Source organism: Pseudochaenichthys georgianus, unplaced genomic scaffold (assembly GCF_902827115.2).
Source record: "Pseudochaenichthys georgianus unplaced genomic scaffold, fPseGeo1.2 scaffold_1409_arrow_ctg1, whole genome shotgun sequence".
Lineage (NCBI taxonomy): Eukaryota > Metazoa > Chordata > Actinopteri > Perciformes > Channichthyidae > Pseudochaenichthys > Pseudochaenichthys georgianus.
This window is the reverse complement of record NW_027262271.1, coordinates 2,984-25,000: the sequence shown is the minus strand read 5'-3', so window position 1 is coordinate 25,000 and position 22,017 is coordinate 2,984. Positions and strand designations below refer to the sequence as shown.

Below are 22,017 nucleotides of genomic sequence, written 5' to 3'. Positions count from 1 at the left end.
AGGCCTGACCTACGAAGCCGGATGTTCGCTTCGCGGCTAGGTCTCCATGGTAACTGATGCTGAGCGGCTAGCCTGCTCCGGAGCAGGTTAGGTTGCAGGCTAAGAGCTCAACTCAGGCTGCGGCCACACGAGGACGAATTCGGTCGTTTGCGTTCCTGTTTAGTGTCGTATCGACCGTTCGGCCGCACGAGGACGACCGGATACGGCACTGAACGACTGAGGAAACGACAACGGGTCCCAAGGTGGATAGAACGGCATACGCCACGCTCTGGGGGTCCAACGGCTCCGTGTGTACGCCCTATACGATCATTTTCAGATCACTGATAGTGATTGCGCAATAGCCCCGCCTCTCCCCACCTCTTCTGCTCACCTCCGCTCACCCCGCGCCAGTGCTGAAGTGTTTCGCCACCAACAACAACAACAATGGCGGATCGCAGAGTTGCTATCGTGCTCCGGACGCTATTGACCATGCTACAGTTGATGAGGCAATAGCCCCGCCTCTCCCCGCCTCTGCTGCTCACCCCGCGTCAAAGTAAACTGCACCCTGAATTCAGATTATTTATCTTTCTCTCGCGAGTGAAGTCTGATCTGACAGGACGGAGACACGCAGCTCTGCTCCCCTGCAGCTCCTCCCTCTGCAGCAAAACACACACTTCAAGTCAGATCATCGCCCTTAGCTATTTTAATTACCTTTATTTTTACTGTCGGCCGGGTCACTCATTACTGGATGAGCTGCTGCATGAGACAGACGCTGATGCTGTCCGAAGAGAGGGAGGAAAAAGAGAGGCTCCGTGTATTTTATTATTATATTATATAGAGTCGTTATTCATTTGTTTTAAAGCTCAATAAATAACAAAGAAGACCTTTGACCGGCACTTTATCATTTTGTCCGGAAGATTTAAACTTTAATACACGTTGACTGGCGAAAAACTCTGCCCGGTTCCCTCGGCCCCCACCGCGGAGAATAAACAGAAGGGCAACCATGACAACCATGCTTCTTCGCTGCTTTGTGGAGGAAGTTACAGCGCCACCTACAGGCTCCTGCATGTACTGCAGCTTCTCCAGCGGCTGGAGCTAAACGGAGCGGCCTCGTGTGGACAGACACTATCCGGATAACTATTGCGTGTGGACGGAAGCTTGTTTGCGATTGCGTTTGCGTTAATCCTATGCGTTTAGCCGTTTTCGTCCTCGTGTGGCCGCAGCCTCAGTCAGTGGCTCCCAAACGGTGTGCCGTGAGGCAAGTCCGGGTGTGCCGTGGGATTTTGTGACAACCATACGTTATTATTGCAATATACAACTACACAAAATAATTATTTTTTAATTTACTATATCAGTACTTTGTAGGTTTATATGTACGTAATCTGCGCGACTTCCGCGTCCACATCTCCACGTGCAGTGCTGCATAAACATGGCTGAGTCAGCGATAACTCTCGAGGGGTGGAGGTATGCCCATTATTTTGAGTTCGTCCGAAGAATAGACAGGAAGTGACGGCGAGGTGCAAACTGTGTCCAGGCCAGAAGCTGCTATCCACTGCTGTGACACCACGTCACACCTCAACAAGCACCTGCACAGAACACATGCTAAGGTGGAGCTACCGCACACGCTATGTGTTGTTTATATCAGTCTGTTCTTCTTCTCTGTCTTCCGGTTGTTGCCTGTTTTGAATGACGAATACACACTACCGCCGCCTGCTGGTAAGGAGAGTTATTGCCACTCACGCATGCGCAGTTCGTACGTGCTCGGCGAGTAAAGTAACGACTGACTTTATGTAGATAGTAACGAAGTAGTGTAATATATTACTTCTTTTTTATTCTTTTTTAAAGTAATATGTAATATATTACATTTTTTTTAGTAACGACCCCATCTCTGGAGTCGGCGTTCTCTCCTCTGGTTTACATGAAGAGCAGCAGGAGGTCACGGCTCTGTTGAACAGGCCTTGCTGTGGCCCTCTCCTCAGCGCCCCGACAGGCACACGTATCTCACTCATTTGTAAGTCGGCAAAAATATTTACAATAGCACATGTTTCAATGCTGATTGCTGAATGTTACATTTATAACGTGTACTTCAGGACCACGGACTGCAGCTTCCTCGCATCGACCGCTCTCTGTGTGAGTTTCCTTTGCCTCCTTTTTAATGTGTGACCTGTCGGTTTAAACGAGTGTGTTGCTGCTTTGATGAAGCCTAATTTGATAACGTTTCAAATTAATTTCTGAAATATTTCATTAATAAATATGTCATGAGTAATATAGTTGTCTTTGTCACATTTTATTTGGCATTAGTAAATGATTATGCACATGTCCAGATATTGACATGATATGAGAGATAACACGTGTTCTAAGGGCTGTGTTGCACAAGAGGAGCCTTGAGATCTGTACTTTTTTAAACCACTGGTTTAAGTCATGTTTAAAGTTTAACTTCTTCATTTTTGACTAGTATTAAAGTTCACTTTTCATTCAGGAAGTATGACGCTGCGCTGTCAGTAGCTTCTCCATGTCTGTGATTGGTCGAATGCTCCAGATACCACCCCCTCACGCGCACCTAGCTAGAGAGGACACGGCTGGCTGATATTTGATCTGAAACACGGCCTCTAGTTCCAGATGTTCTTCTCTCTCTCGTGAAGCCTTAAACTCGTGAAGCCTCGCGGCCCGTCCACACAGGGCGTGCGTTGACGTCACGTCACTTTTAGCCGAACTGCATCGTGGGAAGCGACGTGGAGCGTAGCTGGCGTGTCTCGCTGCAAAAGTTGAGCAATGTTCAACTTTTGACGCCTCGGCGAGGCGTCAGCCAATCGAATCATATGCCAGTACAAGCTCTAGCCAATCAAACCGCTGGTTGTGTGTCAGGGGCGGGAGATTCATGTGATTGGTTGTTGGTCGAGTTTCAGACACGCCGCTGTGTGGACGGGCCGTGAGACTCAAGAGAGTTGAGTTGAGATTGAAATCAAAGCTGTCAGAGACTCTTTAAAGAGATGTAAACAAAGATCGTCTCCTGGAGTTCAGTTTGAGCTTTGTACCGAGTAGCGTTAGGAAAGTTATTTATTAAGCAGGTATAGACCTCTGTCCTGGAGACCTTTGACCCCTCAGAGGGTTCAGAGACCTTTGACCCCTCAGAGGGTTCAGAGACCTTTGACCCCTCAGAGGGTTCAGAGACCTTTGACCCCTCAGAGGGTCCAGAGACCGTTGACCCCTCAGGGGGTCCAGAGACCGTTGACCCCTCAGGGGGTCCAGAGGCCAGTCTGCCACACTGAGATCTGAATGACCCACAGATGTTCTCAGGACACATTAAAGACACATTAAAGACAGTTTATATATATATGTTTATATTAAAGTCTGTAAATGTTTCAGAAACCCTTTGATCTACCTCTTCGCAGCGCCACGTGCCGGACGGTGTGCGGGAGGCGCGTGCATGCCAGCAGGATGTGCAGCGCGCGGCAGGGCTGAGACAGCAGGTCCAGGTGCACCTGCAGCGCTTGGCGGGCCGCCATCAGACCTCCGGTAACGGGAGAGGATCCTCCGGTAAACAGCTGACAGCTTCTGCTCCTTCTCCTTCTTCTTCTGCTCTGCTGCGGTGTGTGTGTCGGGACAGCGACACGCAGCGGCGGGCCGGGGGACTGCAGCCTCATTCAGAGAGCTGGGTTTATCCCCAGAGGCGGTCCGAGACTAGGGCTGCTGGGGGGCCACATACTTACTGAGGGGGGGACAATTAACACGGGTTTAAAAAGACAAAGACAGGATAAAGTAATTGCGTAAAATACAGTAATTGGTATTTATTTCAGTAACTGTAAAATACACGTCTTTGTTTCAGTAGCTATTTGTATTGATGTGATTGTTTTAGTGGCTAAGTTCAGTTTGTATTAAATCACATAAACAGTATTTGCTTGTGTGTGTGTGTGTGTGTGTGTGTGTGTGTGCGCGTGTGTGTGTGTGTGCCTCTGTTTGTGTGTGTGTTTGTGTGTGTATCTCTGTTTGTGTTTGTGTGTGTGTGTGTTTGTGTGTGTGTGTGCGTGTGTGTGTTCTGTATTTAGATCAGCTGCAGAATGTGAGTGGATGATATTCTATATGAAGAGCCCTGACCATAATATAATATTTTATAGTTAATATAATACAATATTTGAACTGAAAGCAAACATCATAATTAAATAAAACAAATTATAATATAGTTTAACAACATATATTTACAACATTATAATTATATCACGAAACATAATTAGATATTAAAATAAAACATAGGATAATATAAAGTATATTTAAAAATGAGTTCCTATATTAAAACATGACATAATACTTTAAATAATATAATACTGCAGAAACTCAAATACAATCTCCATCCTTTATTTCCATCCAAAGCACAGCTCTTTGAGAAGTTTCATCCTGAAGGCTCAAAGAACGTGATGTCCCTGAACACATCACGACCAGAGCAGGAAACTGCCCTCTGACATGTGACACTGTGTGTGTGTGTGTGTGTGTGTGTGTGTGTGTGTGTGTGTGTGTGTGTGTGTGTGTGTGCGTGCGTGTGTGTGTGTGTGTGACACTATATATATATGTGTGTGTGTGTGTGTGTGTGACACTATATATATATGTGTGTGTGTGTGTGTGTGTGTGTGTGTGTGTGTGTATGTGTGTGTGTGTGTGTGTGACACTGTGTGTGACACTGTGTGTGACACTGTGTGTGTGTGTGTGTGTGTGTGTGTGTGTGTGTGTGTGTGTGTGTGTGTGTGTGTGTGTGTGTGTGTGTGTGCATGTGTGTGTGTGTGTGTGTGTGTGTGTGTGTGTGTGTGTGTGTGTGTGTCCAGCAGCTGACAGCTGATCTATGTATATCTATGTCTCTCTAATTTTATCTCAGAGTCTCCTCGTCTCTCCTCAGAGGAACATGTCCCGTCTCAGAGACCGGACCGACGTCCTGACCCGGCCCGAGTTCATCTCCCTGAACCAGCCCCCCCGCAAGGAGCCGGATCCGAGGAGGAGGGGGGGGGGGTCACCAGGAGGAGGGGGGGGGCAGGTAAGAGGCTCTGCACCGCGGGGGGTCCATGCATGCAGGGCTCCTGGCCAGAGGAACAGGCTTCCTGTCAGTGCACTCAAAGCTATCGAGGTGTGCTTTGGTTTGAGGGGGGGACAGAACACGGGGTCTGGGGTCCTCTGCCACTTCCTGCATGTCTCCTCACATGCAGGACGCTGTGATCAGTCGGCCTTAATGACACATTCTGCAGAAAGAACGGTTCTGAAATATGTCTCAGAAAAGGCTGAAGTGGAAAATGTTCACAATTAATGTATTTCCACTTTTTTGTACTTATTTGATTTATTGTCGTATTGCTATGGACTCAAAATAATACACGATGAAATGTAAATGAATGTTAACTCCCTATAATAGACCAATCTACAGGAACATATGGACGGACTGTACTGTATATCATACGTGTGCAAACCTATTTAGTATCCTAACCATGCCAACTGTTTTATTTTGGGTGGACCTCACACCCTGTAGGGGGTCCGGGGGCATGCTCCACGGGAAGATAGTATATTGATGTTGAAGTTAAATAGTTCAATCTGGTGCACTTTGAGGGCAAAGTTAAGATATGTAAACCCTCATACTTTACCTCACTGCGCTGTAGCTATCAGAGCCTCTCATGCCCCTTTCACACCAGCGCCTCTTCAGCTCCGGCTCGGAGCTAGAGCCTGAAAAGCGCCGGGTTTTCCAGTTCACACCGGAGCGGCGCCGGCTCTTAGCTCCAGAATCCGCTTCATTTCCAGCTCCAAAAAAGTGTCGGTCCAGAGGCAAGAGCTTTGGAGCTAAGAGGTGACGTCGCTTACGTCTCTCTACGTCGAGGCGTGCAGGAAACTAAACCCACCTCCCATGGGTCGACTGTCAGCCTGCCTACAAGCAGTAGTGCCTATAAACACACTTTATAAAGTCAGGCAGCACTAACCAGGCTGCGTGTGGTTCTGTTTATTTGTGCCTTACTTTGACCATCCGTTCGCTGTTATCGATCATTGTGGAGAGAGGCAGACGTGTTGTTTTGTATTATTGCAGCTATCGGATGCAAGTAGTCAGTTTAGCTTCGGTTGCTATGGTAACATCACCCGTTTTATACCAGAGGAACTTTCATAACAGCGTTGTGATGCCAAACAGTGTCAATTCAGACTGACACACATTCACTTAGGCTAAGGGGAACTGGGGATATGCATCAGCTGCTTGTGTGAGTCGGACAGTGAATACTTTAGAGCGGCCGCTGCAGTGTGAGCTAACGGGAGCTAACGGGAGAGTAATCTCCCGTGGAAGAGCAGCACTGCAGTGTGAGCTAACCGGGAGCTAACGGGAGCTAACGGGAGAATAATCTCCCGTGGAAGAGCAGCACTGCAGTGTGAGCTAACCGGGAGCTAACGGGAGCTAACGGGAGAATAAACTCCCGTGGAAGAGCAGCACTGCAGTGTGAGCTAACCGGGAGCTAACGGGAGAATAAACTCCGGTGGAAGAGCAGCACTGCAGCGGTCGGTAAATGCTGCAGAAACACATTAATAAACAATGAACCACGGCACTCTGGAGCATCAGGCTGGAGAAGTCGTTATTCAATTTATTCTGGCTTCGTGTGATTAAAAGCAACACGATCATCGACCCGACGCAGTTGTTGTTGTTGTTGTTGTGAGCTGCCGTTGGGGAGCAAATCAGCGATGTAAACGGTGACGTCATGACGCAGCAGGAGCAGCTCTGGGGCGCCAGTGGGCGGTGTGCACAGAGCGGGAGCTGAGAAGGGAAACCTGGAGCTGAACCAGAAAAGCTCCCGCTCGGAGCTAGGAACTGAAAAGCGCTGGTGTGAAAGCCGCATCAGTCTGACATGAGAGGGCTACACCTTGTTGTATAAATAGCTCTTTATATCCGTTAGCTCCTAGCTAGCACCAGAAGCTAACAACAACAATCCCTGGTCCTGGCGCGCTTTCTCTCTCGCTCACTCACACAATGCGCTTGTGCCGCAGACACAGAGTCGAGCTTGAAGGACACGGTGTGCTCCTCTGTGGCGATGACGGCGTGCGGTTAAAACATAATAAGAAACCCGTTTGAAAGTGAGGGGGACACTAACAGCATTTTGTAAAGTATACATGTACCTGAATGAATACATATTAATTTGAGACGGACCAAAAGGCTCGTAGGCCCACCGCGAAAGTGCCAGTCCAGCCCTGCATGCATGTATTAAAGAACCCTGTTGAAGCTCGAGTACCGTCTGGCACACATGTCCCGTTGCTCTTACTGTCCGTAAAGCCCTCTGCGTGAGCTAACAGCAGCTGTGAATGCTTACCCTCTCCTCTGCGCCTCAGACCCTCAGAAGGAGCTCCTAATGGGGGGACGAAGGAGGAGCGAGCGCCCGAGCAGGACTGCATGCAGCTCAATCCGTCTCTACGAGGCATCGCCATCAACTCTCTGCTGGCCATCGACATCAGCCTGTCCAAGCGCCTGTCCGTCTGCGTGGGGAGACAGACAGGTGGGAGACAGACAGGTGAGAGACAGACAGGTGGGAACCCTCTGAGCTCCATGGTGAGGCTGCTGGCTCTCAGCGGGCACTTCCTGCCGTGGATCCTCATCTCAGTGATCAGCCTCTGGAGCAGCAACACGGCAGCTGGACAGGAAGTGATGATCAACCTGCTGATGGGTGAGACAGAATGTCTGTCTGTCTGACTGTCTGTCTCTCACCTGTCTCTCACCTGTCTCTCACCTGTCTCTCACCTGTCTCTCACCTGTCTCTCACCTGTCTCTCACCTGTCTCTCACCTGTCTCTCACCTGTCTCTCCCCTGTCTCTCACCTGTCTCTCACCTGTCTCTCACCTGTCTCTCACCTGTCTCTCACCTGTCTCTCCCCTGTCTCTCACCTGTCTCTCACCTGTCTCTCACCTGTCTCTCACCTGTCTCTCACCTGTCTCTCCCCTGTCTCTCACCTGTCTGTCTCTCACCTGTCTCTCACCTGTCTGTCTCTCACCTGTCTCTCACCTGTCTGTCTCTCACCTGTCTGTCTCTCACCTGTCTCTCACCTGTCTGTCACCTGTCTGTCTCTCACCTGTCTCTTACCTGTCTCTTACCTGTCTGTCTCTCACCTGTCTGTCTCTCACCTGTCTCTTACCTGTCTCTCACCTGTCTCTCACCTGTCTGTCTCTCACCTGTCTCTCACCTGTCTCTCACCTGTCTGTCTCTCACCTGTCTGTCTCTCACCTGTCTCTCACCTGTCTCTCACCTGTCTTTCACCAGTCTGTCTCTCACCTGTCTGTCTCTCACCTGTCTGTCTCTAACCTGTCTCTCACCTGTCTGTCACCTGTCTGTCTCTCACCTGTCTCTTACCTGTCTCTTACCTGTCTGTCTCTCACCTGTCTGTCTCTCACCTGTCTGTCTCTCACCTGTCTCTTACCTGTCTCTCACCTGTCTGTCTCTCACCTGTCTCTCACCTGTCTGTCTCTCACCTGTCTCTCACCTGTCTCTCACCTGTCTGTCTCTCACCTGTCTGTCTCTCACCTGTCTGTCTCTCACCTGTCTCTCACCTGTCTGTCTCTCACCTGTCTGTCTCTCACCTGTCTCTCAGCTCTGGTCCTGGATCTGATGACGGTTGCTGGGTTACAGAAGTTGTTTAAACGTGGAGGACCCTGGGATCTCCCTCCAGGGTTTCTGGACTACATCGCCATGGATACGTATTCTTTCCCAGCAGCCCACGCCAGCAGAGCCATCCTTGTGTCTAAATTCCTGCTGAATCACCTGGTGCTGGCTGTGAGTCCTTACCTCATCAACTGCTGACTCAGGTCAGGGTTCAGGACTCATCATGCTGACTCAGGTCAGGGTTCAGGACTCATAATGCTGACTCAGGGTTCAGGACTCATAATGCTGACTCAGGTCAGGGTTCAGGACTCATAATGCTGACTCAGGTCAGGGTTCAGGACACATAATGCTGACTCATGTCAGGGTTCAGGACTCATGATGCTGACTCAGGGTTCAGGACTCATAATGCTGACTCAGGTCAGGGTTCAGGACTCATAATGCTGACTCAGGGTTCAGGACTCATAATGCTGACTCAGGTCAGGGTTCAGGACTCATAATGCTGACTCAGGTCAGGGTTCAGGACTCATACTGCTGACTCAGGTCAGGGTTCAGGACTCATAATGCTGACTCAGGTCAGGGTTCAGGACACATAATGCTGACTCATGTCAGGGTTCAGGACTCATGATGCTGACTCAGGGTTCAGGACTCATAATGCTGACTCAGGTCAGGGTTCAGGACTCATAATGCTGACTCATGTCAGGGTTCAGGACTCTTAATGCTGACTCAGGTCAGGGTTCAGGACTCATAATGCTGACTCAGGTCAGGGTTCAGGACTCATAATGCTGACTCAGGTCAGGGTTCAGGACTCATAATGCTGACTCATGTCAGGGTTCAGGACTCATAATGCTGACTCAGGTCAGGGTTCAGGACTCATAATGCTGACTCAGGTCAGGGTTCAGGACTCATAATGCTGACTCAGGGTTCAGGACTCATAATGCTGACTCAGGGTTCAGGACTCATAATGCTGACTCAGGGTTCAGGACTCATAATGCTGACTCAGGTCAGGGTTCAGGACTCATAATGCTGACTCAGGTCAGGGTTCAGGACTCATAATGCTGACTCATGTCAGGGTTCAGGACTCATAATGCTGACTCAGGGTTCAGGACTCATGATGCTGACTCAGGGTTCAGGACTCATAATGCTGACTCATGTCAGGGTTCAGGACTCATAGTGCTGACTCAGGTCAGGGTTCATAATGCTGACTCAGGTCAGGGTTCAGGACTCATAATGCTGACTCAGGGTTCAGGACTCATAATGCTGACTCAGGGTTCAGGACTCATAATGCTGACTCAGGTCAGGGTTCAGGACTCATAATGCTGACTCAGGTCAGGGTTCAGGACTCATAATGCTGACTCAGGGTTCAGGACTCATAATGCTGACTCAGGTCAGGGTTCAGGACTCTTAATGCTGACTCAGGGTTCAGGACTCATAATGCTGACTCATTTCAGGACTCATAATGCTGACTCAGGGTTCAGGACTCATAATGCTGACTCAGATCAGGGTTTAGGACTCATAATGCTGACTCAGGGTTCAGGACTCATAATGCTGACTCATGTCAGGGGTCAGGACTCATAATGCTGACTCAGGTCAGGGTTCAGGACTCATAATGCTGACTCATGTCAGGGTTCAGGACTCATAATGCTGACTCAGGTCAGGGTTCAGGACTCATAATGCTGACTCACGTCAGGGTTCAGGACTCATAATGCTGACTCAGGTCAGGGTTCAGGACTCATGATGCTGACTCAGGGTTCAGGACTCATAATGCTGACTCAGGTCAGGATTCAGGACTCATAATGCTGACTCAAAGTTCAGGACTCATAATGCTGACTCAGGTCAGGGTTCAGGACTCATAATGCTGACTCAGGTCAGGGTTCAGGACTCATACTGCTGACTCAGGTCAGGGTTCAGGACTCATAATGCTGACTCAGGTCAGGGTTCAGGACTCATAATGCTGACTCAGGTCAGGGTTCAGGACACATAATGCTGACTCATGTCAGGGTTCAGGACTCATGATGCTGACTCAGGGTTCAGGACTCATAATGCTGACTCAGGTCAGGGTTCAGGACTCATAATGCTGACTCATGTCAGGGTTCAGGACTCTTAATGCTGACTCAGGTCAGGGTTCAGGACTCATAATGCTGACTCAGGTCAGGGTTCAGGACTCATAATGCTGACTCAGGTCAGGGTTCAGGACTCATAATGCTGACTCATGTCAGGGTTCAGGACTCATAATGCTGACTCAGGTCAGGGTTCAGGACTCATAATGCTGACTCAGGTCAGGGTTCAGGACTCATAATGCTGACTCAGGGTTCAGGACTCATAATGCTGACTCAGGGTTCAGGACTCATAATGCTGACTCAGGGTTCAGGACTCATAATGCTGACTCAGGTCAGGGTTCAGGACTCATAATGCTGACTCAGGTCAGGGTTCAGGACTCATAATGCTGACTCATGTCAGGGTTCAGGACTCATAATGCTGACTCAGGGTTCAGGACTCATGATGCTGACTCAGGGTTCAGGACTCATAATGCTGACTCAGGTCAGGGTTCAGGACTCATAATGCTGACTCATGTCAGGTTTCAGGACTCATAATGCTGACTCAGGTCAGGGTTCAGGACTCATAATGCTGACTCATGTCAGGGTTCAGGACTCATGATGCTGACTCAGGGTTCAGGACTCATAATGCTGACTCAGGTCAGGGTTCAGGACTCATAATGCTGACTCATGTCAGGGTTCAGGACTCTTAATGCTGACTCAGGTCAGGGTTCAGGACTCATAATGCTGACTCAGGTCAGGGTTCAGGACTCATAATGCTGACTCAGGTCAGGGTTCAGGACTCATAATGCTGACTCATGTCAGGGTTCAGGACTCATAATGCTGACTCAGGTCAGGGTTCAGGACTCATAATGCTGACTCAGGTCAGGGTTCAGGACTCATAATGCTGACTCAGGGTTCAGGACTCATAATGCTGACTCAGGGTTCAGGACTCATAATGCTGACTCAGGGTTCAGGACTCATAATGCTGACTCAGGTCAGGGTTCAGGACTCATAATGCTGACTCAGGTCAGGGTTCAGGACTCATAATGCTGACTCATGTCAGGGTTCAGGACTCATAATGCTGACTCAGGGTTCAGGACTCATGATGCTGACTCAGGGTTCAGGACTCATAATGCTGACTCAGGTCAGGGTTCAGGACTCATAATGCTGACTCATGTCAGGTTTCAGGACTCATAATGCTGACTCAGGTCAGGGTTCAGGACTCATAATGCTGACTCAGGTCAGCGTTCAGGACTCATAATGCTGACTCAGGTCAGGGTTCAGGACTCATAATGCTGACTCAGGTCAGGGTTCAGGACTCATAATGCTGACTCATGTCAGGGTTCAGGACTCATAATGCTGACTCATGTCAGGACTCATAATGCTGACTCATGTCAGGGTTCAGGACTCATATTGCTGACTCATGGCAGGGTTCAGGACTCATAATGCTGACTCAGGTCAGGGTTCAGGACTCATAATGCTGACTCAGGTCAGGGTTCAGGACTCATAATGCTGACTCAGGGTTCAGGACTCATAATGCTGACTCAGGTCAGGGTTCAGGACTCATAATGCTGACTCAGGTCAGGGTTCAGGACTCATAATGCTGACTCAGGGTTCAGGACTCATAATGCTGACTCAGGGTTCAGGACTCATAATGCTGACTCATGTCAGGGTTCAGGACTCTTAATGCTGACTCAGGTCAGGGTTCAGGACTCATCATGCTGACTCAGGTCAGGGTTCAGGACTCATCATGCTGACTCAGGTCAGGGTTCAGGACTCATAATGCTGACTCAGGTCAGGGTTCAGGACTCATAATGCTGAATCAGGTCAGGGTTCAGGACTCATGATGCTGACTCAGGTCAGGGTTCAGGACTCATAATGCTGACTCAGGTCAGGGTTCAGGACTCATAATGCTGACTCATGTCAGGGTTCAGGACTCATAATGCTGACTCAGGTCAGGACTCATGATGCTGACTCAGGTCAGGGTTCAGGACTCATAATGCTGACTCAGGGTTCAGGACTCATAATGCTGACTCAGGTCAGGACTCATAGTGCTGACTCAGGTCAGGGTTCAGGACTCATAATGCTGACTCAGGTCAGGGTTCAGGACTCATAATGCTGACTCAGGTCAGGGTTCAGGACTCATGATGCTGACTCAGGTCAGGGTTCAGGACTCATAATGCTGACTCAGGTCAGGGTTCAGGACTCATAATGCTGACTCAGGTCAGGGTTCAGGACTCATGATGCTGACTCAGGTCAGGGTTCAGGGCTCATAATGCTGACTCAGGTCAGGGTTCAGGACTCATAATGCTGACTCAGGTCAGGGTTCAGGACTCATAATGCTGACTCATGTCAGGGTTCAGGACTCTTAATGCTGACTCAGGTCAGGGTTCAGGACTCATAATGCTGACTCAGGTCAGGGTTCAGGACTCATAATGCTGACTCAGGTCAGGGTTCAGGACTCATAATGCTGACTCATGTCAGGGTTCAGGACTCATCATGCTGACTCAGGTCAGGGTTCAGGACTCATCATGCTGACTCAGGTCAGGGTTCAGGACTCATAATGCTGACTCAGGTCAGGGTTCAGGACTCATAATGCTGACTCAGGTCAGGGTTCAGGACTCATGATGCTGACTCAGGTCAGGGTTCAGGACTCATAATGCTGACTCAGGTCAGGGTTCAGGACTCATAATGCTGACTCATGTCAGGGTTCAGGACTCATAATGCTGACTCAGGTCAGGACTCATGATGCTGACTCAGGTCAGGGTTCAGGACTCATAATGCTGACTCAGGGTTCAGGACTCATAATGCTGACTCAGGTCAGGACTCATAGTGCTGACTCAGGTCAGGGTTCAGGACTCATAATGCTGACTCAGGTCAGGGTTCAGGACTCATAATGCTGACTCAGGTCAGGGTTCAGGACTCATGATGCTGACTCAGGTCAGGGTTCAGGACTCATAATGCTGACTCAGGTCAGGGTTCAGGACTCATAATGCTGACTCAGGTCAGGGTTCAGGACTCATGATGCTGACTCAGGTCAGGGTTCAGGGCTCATAATGCTGACTCAGGTCAGGGTTCAGGACTCATAATGCTGACTCAGGTCAGGGTTCAGGACTCATAATGCTGACTCATGTCAGGGTTCAGGACTCTTAATGCTGACTCAGGTCAGGGTTCAGGACTCATAATGCTGACTCAGGTCAGGGTTCAGGACTCATAATGCTGACTCAGGTCAGGGTTCAGGACTCATAATGCTGACTCATGTCAGGATTCAGGACTCATAATGCTGACTCAGGTCAGGGTTCAGGACTCATAATGCTGACTCAGGTCAGGGTTCAGGACTCATAATGCTGACTCAGGGTTCAGGACTCATAATGCTGACTCAGGGTTCAGGACTCATAATGCTGACTCAGGTCAGGGTTCAGGACTCATAATGCTGACTCATGTCAGGGTTCAGGACTCATAATGCTGACTCAGGTCAGGGTTCAGGACTCATAATGCTGACTCATGTCAGGGTTCAGGACTCATAATGCTGACTCAGGGTTCAGGACTCATGATGCTGACTCAGGGTTCAGGACTCATAATGCTGACTCATGTCAGGGTTCAGGACTCATAATGCTGACTCAGGTCAGGGTTCAGGACTCATAATGCTGACTCAGGTCAGGGTTCAGGACTCATAATGCTGACTCAGGTCAGGGTTCAGGACTCATAATGCTGACTCAGGTCAGGGTTCAGGACTCATAATGCTGACTCATGTCAGGGTTCAGGACTCATAATGCTGACTCATGTCAGGACTCATAATGCTGACTCATGTCAGGGTTCAGGACTCATATTGCTGACTCATGGCAGGGTTCAGGACTCATAATGCTGACTCAGGTCAGGGTTCAGGACTCATAATGCTGACTCAGGGTTCAGGACTCATAATGCTGACTCAGGTCAGGGTTCAGGACTCATAATGCTGACTCAGGTCAGGGTTCAGGACTCATAATGCTGACTCAGGTCAGGGTTCAGGACTCATAATGCTGACTCAGGGTTCAGGACTCATAATGCTGACTCAGGGTTCAGGACTCATAATGCTGACTCATGTCAGGGTTCAGGACTCTTAATGCTGACTCAGGTCAGGGTTCAGGACTCATAATGCTGACTCAGGTCAGGGTTCAGGACTCATAATGCTGACTCATGTCAGGGTTCAGTACTCATCATGCTGACTCAGGTCAGGGTTCAGGACTCATAATGCTGACTCAGGTCAGGGTTCAGGACTCATGATGCTGACTCAGGTCAGGGTTCAGGACTCATAATGCTGACTCAGGTCAGGGTTCAGGACTCATAATGCTGACTCATGTCAGGGTTCAGGACTCATAATGCTGACTCAGGTCAGGACTCATGATGCTGACTCAGGTCAGGGTTCAGGACTCATAATGCTGACTCAGGGTTCAGGACTCATAATGCTGACTCAGGTCAGGACTCATAGTGCTGACTCAGGTCAGGGTTCAGGACTCATAATGCTGACTCAGGTCAGGGTTCAGGACTCATAATGCTGACTCAGGTCAGGGTTCAGGACTCATGATGCTGACTCAGGTCAGGGTTCAGGACTCATAATGCTGACTCAGGTCAGGGTTCAGGACTCATAATGCTGACTCAGGTCAGGGTTCAGGACTCATGATGCTGACTCAGGTCAGGGTTCAGGGCTCATAATGCTGACTCAGGTCAGGGTTCAGGACTCATAACGCTGACTCAGGTCAGGGTTCAGGACTCATAATGCTGACTCATGTCAGGGTTCAGGACTCATAATGCTGACTCAGGTCAGGGTTCAGGACTCATAATGCTGACTCAGGTCAGGACTCATAGTGCTGACTCAGGTCAGGGTTCAGGACTCATAATGCTGACTCATGTCAGGGTTCAGGACTCATAGTGCTGACTCAGGTCAGGGTTCAGGACTCATAATGCTGACTCAGGTCAGGACTCATAATGCTGACTCACGTCAGGGTTCAGGACTCATAATGCTGACTCAGGTCAGGGTTCAGGACTCATGATGCTGACTCAGGTCAGGGTTCAGGACTCATGATGCTGACTCAGGTCAGGGTTCAGGACTCATAATGCTGACTCAGGGTTCAGGACTCATAATGCTGACTCAGGGTTCAGGACTCATAATGCTGACTCAGGTCAGGGTTCAGGACTCATAATGCTGACTCATGTCAGGGTTCAGGACTCATGATGCTGACTCAGGGTTCAGGACTCAGAATGCTGACTCAGGTCAGGGTTCAGGACTCATAATGCTGACTCACGTCAGGGTTCAGGACTCATAATGCTGACTCAGGTCAGGGTTCAGGACTCATGATGCTGACTCAGGTCAGGGTTCAGGACTCATAATGCTGACTCAGGTCAGGGTTCAGGACTCATAATGCTGACTCAGGGTTCAGGACTCATAATGCTGACTCAGGTCAGGGTTCAGGACTCATAATGCTGACTCAGGTCAGGGTTCAGGACTCATAATGCTGACTCAGGTCAGGGTTCAGGACTCATAATGCTGACTCAGGTCAGGGTTCAGGACTCATGATGCTGACTCAGGTCAGGGTTCAGGACTCATAATGCTGACTCAGGTCAGGGTTCAGGACTCATAATGCTGACTCAGGTCAGGGTTCAGGACTCATGATGCTGACTCAGGTCAGGGTTCAGGGCTCATAATGCTGACTCATGTCAGGGTTCAGGACTCATAATGCTGACTCAGGTCAGGGTTCAGGACTCATAATGCTGACTCAGGTCAGGACTCATAGTGCTGACTCAGGTCAGGGTTCAGGACTCATAATGCTGACTCATGTCAGGGTTCAGGACTCATAGTGCTGACTCAGGTCAGGGTTCAGGACTCATAATGCTGACTCAGGTCAGGGTTCAGGACTCATGATGCTGACTCAGGTCAGGGTTCAGGACTCATGATGCTGACTCAGGTCAGGGTTCAGGACTCATAATGCTGACTCAGGGTTCAGGACTCATAATGCTGACTCAGGTCAGGGTTCAGGACTCATAATGCTGACTCAGGTCAGGGTTCAGGACTCATAATGCTGACTCATGTCAGGGTTCAGGACTCATGATGCTGACTCAGGGTTCAGGACTCATAATGCTGACTCAGGTCAGGGTTCAGGACTCATAATGCTGACTCACGTCAGGGTTCAGGACTCATAATGCTGACTCAGGTCAGGGTTCAGGACTCATGATGCTGACTCAGGTCAGGGTTCAGGACTCATAATGCTGACTCAGGTCAGGGTTCAGGACTCATAATGCTGACTCAGGTCAGGACTCATAATGCTGACTCAGGTCAGGGTTCAGGACTCATAATGCTGACTCAGGTCAGGGTTCAGGACTCATAATGCTGACTCAGGTCAGGGTTCAGGACTCATAATGCTGACTCAGGTCAGGGTTCAGGACTCATAATGCTGACTCAGGTTTCAGGACTCATAATGCTGACTCATGTCAGGGTTCAGGACTCATAATGCTGACTCAGGTCAGGGTTCAGGACTCATAATGCTGACTCAGGTCAGGGTTCAGGACTCATAATGCTGACTCAAGTCAGGGTTCAGGACTCATAATGCTGACTCAGGTCAGGGTTCAGGGGACTCATAATGCTGACTCAGGGTTCAGGACTCATAATGCTGACTCAGGTCAGGGTTCAGGACTCATAATGCTGACTCAGGTCAGTGTTCAGGACTCATAATGCTGACTCAGGTCAGTGTTCAGGACTCATAATGCTGACTCAGGTCAGGGTTCAGGGGACTCATAATGCTGACTCAGGGTTCAGGACTCATAATGCTGACTCAGGTCAGGGTTCAGGACTCATAATGCTGACTCAGGTCAGTGTTCAGGACTCTTAATGCTGACTCAGGGTTCAGGACTCATAATGCTGACTCATGTCAGGACTCATAATGCTGACTCAGGGTTCAGGACTCATAATGCTGACTCAGATCAGGGTTCAGGACTCATAATGCTGACTCAGGGTTCAGGACTCATAATGCTGACTCATGTCAGGGGTCAGGACTCATAATGCTGACTCAGGTCAGGGTTCAGGACTCATCATGCTGACTCTGGGTTCAGGACTCATAATGCTGACTCATGTCAGGGGTCAGGACTCATAATGCTGACTCAGGTCAAGGTTCAGGACTCATAATGCTGACTCAGGGTTCAGGACTCATAATGCTGACTCAGGGTTCAGGACTCATAATGCTGACTCATGTCAGGGTTCAGGACTCATAATGCTGACTCAGGGTTCAGGACTCATAATGCTGACTCAGGTCAGGGTTCAGGACTCATAATGCTGACTCAGGTCAGGGTTCAGGACTCATAATGCTGACTCAGGGTTCAGGACTCATAATGCTGACTCAGGTCAGGGTTCAGGACTCATAATGCTGACTCAGGTCAGGGTTCAGGACTCATAATGCTGACTCAGGGTTCAGGACTCATAATGCTGACTCAGGGTTCAGGACTCATAATGCTGACTCAGGTCAGGGTTCAGGACTCATAATGCTGACTCAAGTCAGGGTTCAGGACTCATAATGCTGACTCAGGTCAGGGTTCAGGACTCATAATGCTGACTCAGGTCAGGGTTCAGGACTCTTAATGCTGACTCAGGTCAGGGTTCAGGACTCATAATGCTGACTCAGGTCAGGGGTCAGGACTCATAATGCTGACTCAGGTCAGGGTTCAGGACTCATAATGCTGACTCAGGTCAGGGTTCAGGACTCATAATGCTGACTCAGGTCAGGGTTCAGGACTCATAATGCTGACTCAGGTCAGGGTTCAGGACTCATAATGCTGACTCAGGTCAGGGTTCAGGACTCATACTGCTGACTCAGGTCAGGGTTCAGGACTCATAATGCTGACTCAGGTCAGGGTTCAGGACTCATAATGCTGACTCAGGGTTCAGGACTCATAATGCTGACTCAGGTCAGGGTTCAGGACTCATACTGCTGACTCAGGTCAGGGTTCAGGACTCATAATGCTGACTCAGGTCAGGGTTCAGGACTCATAATGCTGACTCAGGGTTCAGGACTCATAATGCTGACTCAGGTCAGGGTTCAGGACTCATAATGCTGACTCAGGTCAGGGTTCAGGACTCATACTGCTGACTCAGGTCAGGGTTCAGGACTCATAATGCTGACTCAGGTCAGGGTTCAGGACTCATGATGCTGACTCAGGGTTCAGGACTCATAATGCTGACTCAGGTCAGGGTTCATAATGCTGACTCAGGTCAGGTTTCAGGACTCATAATGCTGACTCAGGTCAGGGTTCAGGACTCATAATGCTGACTCAGGTCAGGGTTCAGGACCCATAATGCTGACTCATGTCAGGGTTCAGGACTCTTAATGCTGACTCAGGTCAGGGTTCATGACTCATAATGCTGACTCAGGTCAGGGTTCAGGACTCATAATGCTGACTCAGGTCAGGGTTCAGGACTCATAATGCTGACTCAGGTCAGGGTTCAGGACTCTTAATGCTGACTCATGTCAGGGTTCAGGACTCATAATGCTGACTCAGGTCAGGGTTCAGCACTCATAATGCTGACTCAGGTCAGGGTTCAGGACTCATAATGCTGACTCAGGGTTCAGGACTCATAATGCTGACTCAGGGTACAGGACTCATAATGCTGACTCAGGTCAGGGTTCAGGACTCATAATGCTGACTCAGGTCAGGGTTCAGGACTCATAATGCTGACTCATGTCAGGGTTCAGGACTCATAATGCTGACTCAGGGTTCAGGACTCATAATGCTGACTCAGGTCAGGGTTCAGGACTCATAATGCTGACTCAGGGTTCAGGGGACTCATAATGCTGACTCAGGTCAGGGTTCAGGACTCATAATGCTGACTCAGGTCAGGGTTCAGGACTCATAATGCTGACTCATGTCAGGGTTCAGGACTCTTAATGCTGACTCAGGTCAGGGTTCAGGACTCATAATGCTGACTCAGGTCAGGGTTCAGGACTCATAATGCTGACTCAGGTCAGGGTTCAGGACTCATAATGCTGACTCATGTCAGGGTTCAGGACTCTTAATGCTGACTCAGGTCAGGGGTCAGGACTCATAATGCTGACTCAGGGTTCAGGACTCATAATGCTGACTCAGGTCAGGGTTCAGGACTCATAATGCTGACTCAGGTCAGGGTTCAGGACTCATAATGCTGACTCATGTCAGGGTTCAGGACTCTTAATGCTGACTCAGGTCAGGGGTCAGGACTCATAATGCTGACTCAGGGTTCAGGACTCATAATGCTGACTCAGGTCAGGGTTCAGGACTCATAATGCTGACTCAGGTCAGGGTTCAGGACTCATAATGCTGACTCAGGTCAGGGTTCAGGACTCATGATGCTGACTCAGTTCAGGGTTCAGGACTCATAATGCTGACTCAGGTCAGGGTTCAGGACTCATAATGCTGACTCAGGTCAGGGTTCAGGACTCATAATGCTGACTCAGGTCAGGGTTCAGGACTCATAATGCTGACTCATGTCAGGGTTCAGGACTCATAATGCTGACTCAGGTCAGGGTTCAGGACTCATAATGCTGACTCATGTCAGGGTTCAGGACTCATAATGCTGACTCAGGGTTCAGGACTCATGATGCTGACTCAGGGTTCAGGACTCATAATGCTGACTCAGGTCAGGGTTCAGGACTCATAATGCTGACTCAGGGTTCAGGACTCATAATGCTGACTCAGGTCAGGGTTCAGGACTCATAATGCTGACTCAGGTCAGGGTTCAGGACTCATAATGCTGACTCAGGGTTCAGGACTCATAATGCTGACTCAGGTCAGGGTTCAGGACTCATAATGCTGACTCAGGTCAGGGTTCAGGACTCATAATGCTGACTCAGGGTTCAGGACTCATAATGCTGACTCAGGGTTCAGGACTCATAATGCTGACTCATGGCAGGGTTTTAGGACTCATCCCCACAGCTCCTGTAGTAACCCCCACCCCCCCTTCCCCCAGGTGCCCCTCAGGATCCTGCTCTACCTGTGGGCTGTGCTGGTGGGCGTGTCCCGGGTGCTTCTGGGTAAACACCACCTGTCTGACGTGGGCTGTGGCTTCGCTCTGGGCTTCCTGCACTTCAGCCTGGTGGAGTCAGTGTGGCTGGACGCCTCCACCTGCCAGACCCTCCTCTCCATCAGCACCATGAGCTGGACCGGACCCTGACCTCCATCAGCACCATGCGCTGGACCGGACCCTCCTCTCCATCAGCACCATGAGCTGGACCGGACCCTGATCTCCATCAGCACCATGCGCTGGACCGGACCCTCCTCTCCATCAGCACCATGCGCTGGACCTGACCCTGATCTCCATCAGCACCATGCGCTGGACCGGACCCTCCTCTCCATCAGCACCATGCGCTGGACCTGACCCTGATCTCCATCAGCACCATGCGCTGGACCTGACCCTCCTCTCCATCAGCACCATGCGCTGGACCGGACCCTCCTCTCCATCAGCACCATGCGCTGGACCTGACCCTGATCTCCATCAGCACCATGCGCTGGACCGGACCCTCCTCTCCATCAGCACCATGCGCTGGACCTGACCCTGATCTCCATCAGCACCATGCGCTGGACCGGACCCTCCTCTCCATCAGCACCATGCGCTGGACCTGACCCTCCTCTCCATCAGCACCATGAGCTGGACCGGACCCTCCTCTCCATCAGCACCATGCGCTGGACCTGACCCTCCTCTCCATCAGCACCATGAGCTGGACCGGACCCTCCTCTCCATCAGCACCATGCGCTGGACCGGACCCTGACCTCCATCAGCACCATGCGCTGGACCGGACCCTCCTCTCCATCAGCACCATGCGCTGGACCGGACCCTGACCTCCATCAGCACCATGCGCTGGACCGGACCCTGATCTCCATCAGCACCATGCCCTGGACCGGACCCTCCTCTCCATCAGCACCATGCGCTGGACCGGACCCTGACCTCCATCAGCACCATGCGCTGGACCGGACCCTCCTCTCCATCAGCACCATGCGCTGGACCGGACCCTGACCTCCATCAGCACCATGCGCTGGACCGGACCCTGACCTCCATCAGCACCATGCGCTGGACCGGACCCTGATCTCCATCAGCACCATGCCCTGGACCGGACCCTCCTCTCCATCAGCACCATGCGCTGGACCGGACCCTGACCTCCATCAGCACCATGCGCTGGACCGGACCCTGAACCAGACCCTTTTTGATCCAGCCCAGTTGAGATGTAGCCACTTTAACGTAGCTCTGCATCATGGACATATGAACAGAACCATGTCAACAACTCCACAGCCGTCTGAGGCAGAATGTTTAATGTCCTCTGAGAGTGTACTAATGAACATCTGTGCAAACAGCCATCAGGCTGCAGACTGCTTTCGATGTGGAAGTGGGCGTGGTTACATCTGACCTCGGTTGGAACG

The 22,017-nt window shown here is 50.2% G+C and overlaps 2 protein-coding genes across 2 annotated transcripts in view; one reads left to right on the top strand and one right to left on the bottom strand.

Moving 5' to 3' along the window:
- The window catches only part of gstt2 (glutathione S-transferase theta 2), a 6,113-nt gene extending 2,539 nt beyond the window's left edge, over positions 1-3,574 (bottom strand). The window contains exon 1 of the mRNA XM_034077224.2: positions 3,362-3,574. Within this exon, the coding sequence (XP_033933115.1) occupies positions 3,362-3,485 (124 nt within the window). The 5' untranslated portion in view covers positions 3,486-3,574. The remainder of the gene's footprint in view (positions 1-3,361) is intronic.
- A 1,291-nt stretch (positions 3,575-4,865) lies between these two features.
- On the top strand, positions 4,866-20,780 carry LOC117441025 (inactive phospholipid phosphatase 7-like). Its single transcript, XM_034077223.2, has 5 exons — positions 4,866-5,006; positions 5,038-5,089; positions 7,309-7,640; positions 8,559-8,740; positions 20,573-20,780. The coding sequence occupies exons 1-5, from the start codon at positions 4,871-4,873 to the stop codon at positions 20,774-20,776; spliced, it is 906 nt and encodes a 301-aa protein (XP_033933114.1). The 5' UTR covers positions 4,866-4,870; the 3' UTR covers positions 20,777-20,780.
- Positions 20,781-22,017: the final 1,237 nt, after the last annotated feature.

Excerpts from the sequence above, each read along its gene's own strand:
- LOC117441025 (XM_034077223.2), top strand. The coding sequence starts at position 4,871 with ATGTCCCGTCTCAGAGACCGGACCGACGTCCTGACCCGGCCCGAGTTC. Across the intron at positions 5,007-5,037 it reads AGGGGGGGGGCAGGTAAGAG|GGCTCCTGGCCAGAGGAACA; the intron begins GCTCTGCACCGC and ends CCATGCATGCAG. Across the intron at positions 7,641-8,558 it reads GATGATCAACCTGCTGATGG|CTCTGGTCCTGGATCTGATG; the intron begins GTGAGACAGAAT and ends CCTGTCTCTCAG.